Source organism: Sinocyclocheilus grahami, unplaced genomic scaffold (genome assembly GCF_001515645.1).
Source record: "Sinocyclocheilus grahami isolate Dianchi unplaced genomic scaffold, SAMN03320097.WGS_v1.1 scaffold123.1, whole genome shotgun sequence".
Lineage (NCBI taxonomy): Eukaryota > Metazoa > Chordata > Actinopteri > Cypriniformes > Cyprinidae > Sinocyclocheilus > Sinocyclocheilus grahami.
This window is the reverse complement of record NW_015505302.1, coordinates 568536-572530: the sequence shown is the minus strand read 5'-3', so window position 1 is coordinate 572530 and position 3995 is coordinate 568536. Positions and strand designations below refer to the sequence as shown.

The window sequence follows — 3995 nt, the reverse complement described above, 5'->3', positions numbered from 1 at the left end:
GCATTGGGCTCACGCGCCTGTCTCATACCACAAGAATCCAAATGTTTCCATTTTTGCCATATTTGTAACATTTGTTTGCATTACTATTATTCATTATGCAGCCTAAACATGGCTTTATACTTCACTCATGTTCTAATATCCATGTAAAATCCTTCACATGTGCAAAACTGTTTATTGTTTGGGCACTGCACGCTGATTTTACAGCGGATATTTTAAAATAAACAGTGTAACTTTTATGTTTGGTTGACTGCATTTTAGTTTTATGATGAATGGCTGAAATGTCAGGCAATGCTAGAACTAATGTGTTTGTGTGTGCGTGAGGCACCTCGGCGTTCAGATGGATTCAATCAAATAAAGATATAAAGAAAATAAATTAAATGCATTAAGAGTGTCACAAAAACGATCGTAGCCTATACTTGTTGCACAGTGTTTTTTCCCCCTTTTGTTAATCTGTTAATTACATTATAGCCTATTATATATTTTGTGTGATCCTATTTATTTTATTCCTTTTATAAACTTAATTTCTGTTTTTCTCCTTTCACAGAAGTGCAGCAGGTGCATGATGCAACGATTGAATCCTCACGGTCTTGTTTATGCAGCTATTCGCGCATATAAAGCTAAAGCCCTGTACAAAACAACAACAAAAAAAGACATTCTAATCTTACTGGTTAATGATCGACTAATGAGCTTCGTTTGACGGTCAGGAATATAAAAATGAACAAAATGCTGTCAATCTACAATTCTCCACCGTATTTACTATGCTGTGCGCAACTTCATGTAACTCAAAAACTTGCGTACACGAGCTGAGACCAGACGTGAGATTTGATCGTAGCCACCGCTCACGTCCATATTGATAAATTCCACGTTTTGCGTTGAAACGACCGTACGCCCAATTTCCTGTCGTACGTTCGTTTCGTAAATGAGGCCCATAGTGTTTACACTTAGAGGAAATAAACCTGTAATGGTTTACTTACAGTTGTCTCTGCACACAAACCCGGATGGGAGAAAATGTTTTTCCATTTTTAAAAAAGACAAACTTCGGCTTTCATTAAAGATGATGAGAAAAGAAAAAAAGGAAAAAACAAAGAAGGAAAAGTGAGACCGAGGAAGTAAACAGAAAAGCTGGTGTACAATCTGCAAGGGGACAAACACACTCCGAACACCAGCTGAACACATATACTGCAGGTAGATACACAAATGGTGTGTGCAAACAAACATACTCACTCTTACACTCTCTCACACAAGTTAATCGTTCACATTTTTATTGTTTCTTTAACCAACGTTTATTACAATGAAAGGAAGAAACACCCTGACCAGAGGCAGTATTCTGCCCACATTCAGCCACTGAACCTGAGTATTTCTGTTTCACATCCTCAGTAGTAATAGTCTAACCCTAACCCTTCACACACACACACACACACACACACACACACACACTTTTACAAAGAGATGTGCTTATACTTCCCCCAAGCCAGTTCACCATGAATGAGACACCACAAACAGACTCTGTACAGACGTGGCATCCCAATAAAAAGCCGCAAGACACAGATACATGCATCTACACACACGCACGCTAGACAAAAACATCAACTTTGACAAAGACCGTTTGTCAAGATAGTTCTTGAATGTTGACTTGAGAAAGCCTTATCTGGAAGGTCAAAATGTTTCAAATGCCTTGAGGACTGAAGGTTATGTACACTATATAGACAGATTGAGAGAAAGACAGACAGAGAGATAATTACTAATGTTGAAACAAACAACTTGCACAGAAACATTTTTAGTCTTTGTTGTTCAGCTATTGAAGATTACTATATCTCACGAATCTGACTAGTTTCATCAAGAGTTTCATTAAGAAGAAAGTCCTATAAGACAAATAACCAAACAAATACGTAGTTTAAGCAAGTATATAGAATATATACCACCATAGTAACTAGACCTAATTTCTCTGAACTCTGAATATGAATCATAAATGAGAAATCCTTCACAGTGCACCTATTCTCTCAACAAACGCCCAAGGATCTGCTACATTGTAAGTAAATGTGCAAGTTTAATGGTTTGAAAAGATAAAGTGTAAAAGTATGAAGGGCTGTGTCAAGTTTGTTGTATTTAGTTTGAACACAGTGAGAAATGTTCAATGTAAGTCTATGGTTTTTGCAAAGTTGGATCATCTGCTGTGGGAAAACCACATATTCAGTTGGTTAGGAGAGATACGGCACGCTACATCAGAACAAATTGCAGGTCTGTGCCGAGTCTGCTGGATGTAGCTTGAAGGATCTTGACAGAAAATGTTCAACGGATGTTGAACATTCAAAGCAAAATGGATTTTGGAGGGCGATATCTGATCATCTATTCTCAGAAAACCACAAGCTGAATCAGTTCGAATTGATGCAGCAAATGAGCAATTTTGCAGAAACACTATGCCACTACTATAAATATTAAATGGTTTATTTGAAGTACAACTAACCACACACAACTCTCTATTGGTGTAATGACCAGCATTCAAGACAAGCGTTCAAATAAACTGCTTTACTCACTAAACACACACACACACTGAGGTGGATCAATGTAGTGAGGTTAGAGCGTTACACACACTTCCTCTCTGTGTGGCGTGCAGAGGGGAACCTCCACATGACAAAAAGGAAGACTCGTGTAAATACATTGCGCACACACACACACGCAGACACGCATGCATCTTAGTACACCTTCTTCATAAATTCAGTCACACACACACAGCCCTCCCCACAATCCCGCAGTGCTGCATTACCGGTGCAGTGGTGGTTCAGCGTGGCTGTAGAGCTGCACACTGGAGCTAAACCTGTCGTGTTGTCTTCCATTCTCCACTTGCGTTCACGTCTGCGATCTTCACTGCTGCGCGTCTGCTTCTACGCTTCTCCTCGTGTCCTCCTTTCTCGTCTGTCTGACTCCTTGCAGTCTTTCTTTGCCCGTGTGTCTGTCTTTCTCTGTCTCACACACACATTATTTTTTCCCCGGACAGTGCTGCACACACATACGCCCACTCACACAAAAGCCAGAGTGAGCAAGTGAGCACGAGGGTGAGAGAGAACAAGGGAAACTAGAGGAGGAGGAGATAAAGGGATAAAAAAAGAAAATCTTGGTTGGCTAAGGGAGTGGCTAAAGCATGCACGTCTTTAACCTTTGCCGTTCCGATGGTGCCACACACACACACACACAGTGTATGTTGTTTTAATGTGCGCTGATACGGGGGGAAGGAAGCCCCGGGAGAGGGAAGGAGACCACGTGGAGGTGTCAAAGCTTTCAGAAACCGGCTAAGCACACTACAGCAAATTACAACAGCTCTGCAACCCTCGTTCAAATGACCGGGCACTGGCTGCTGGAAGTGTTCATGCTAAAATATTTGTCACATCATATGATTTAAGACATCAAGATGCAAAACAAAGCTGTAAATTGCAATTCCAAATAATTGCTGAGACTATTCCGGGATTTCACCTTTAGTATAACAACTCAAGCATCCTAGTTTGCATACTACAGCATATAGTATGCAAGAGTATAAATAGTGATAAGCTCAATGGCAGTTGCTAGGCTGGTGCATGTGGCCTCAGAAATACACAAGCTGAATGCTGCCATTTTCGCTCATTGGAACTTTGTTCCCGAAACATGTTATGTGACTAATTACTTAAGAGCTGAACAAAAATAACATGACAAATGGTGATTGGCTGATGGCACTGCAAACACTTCACTAGCAACTATCCTGAGCTCCCTTTGGGAAAATAAGTTTTTTATTGTATTGAATGCACACTTGTAGCATATTTCAAATCCTAAAACTATGTTTTAAAAAAAACTATACTTTTCTACTATACGAATAATATAATATTAATGAAATAAAAGGCCAATTAAGTGTACTTACAGTGCACTTTCATGTTTTTAACAAACTTAAGTACACTTTTAAAAAGTGTACTTTGTAATAATGCCAAATTAAAAGTTTTATGTTAGTGCATTTTAAACCATTATGAATT

General features: G+C 39.3%; 1 protein-coding gene across 1 annotated transcript in view; it reads right to left on the bottom strand.

Moving 5' to 3' along the window:
- LOC107590012 (echinoderm microtubule-associated protein-like 4) overlaps nucleotides 1-3067 on the bottom strand; it is a 57149-nt gene extending 54082 nt beyond the window's left edge. Inside the window, exon 1 of the mRNA XM_016278610.1 lies at nucleotides 2765-3067. Coding sequence (XP_016134096.1) covers nucleotides 2765-2834 — 70 coding nt within the window. The 5' untranslated portion in view covers nucleotides 2835-3067. The remainder of the gene's footprint in view (nucleotides 1-2764) is intronic.
- Between the last annotated feature and the right edge of the window lie 928 nt (nucleotides 3068-3995).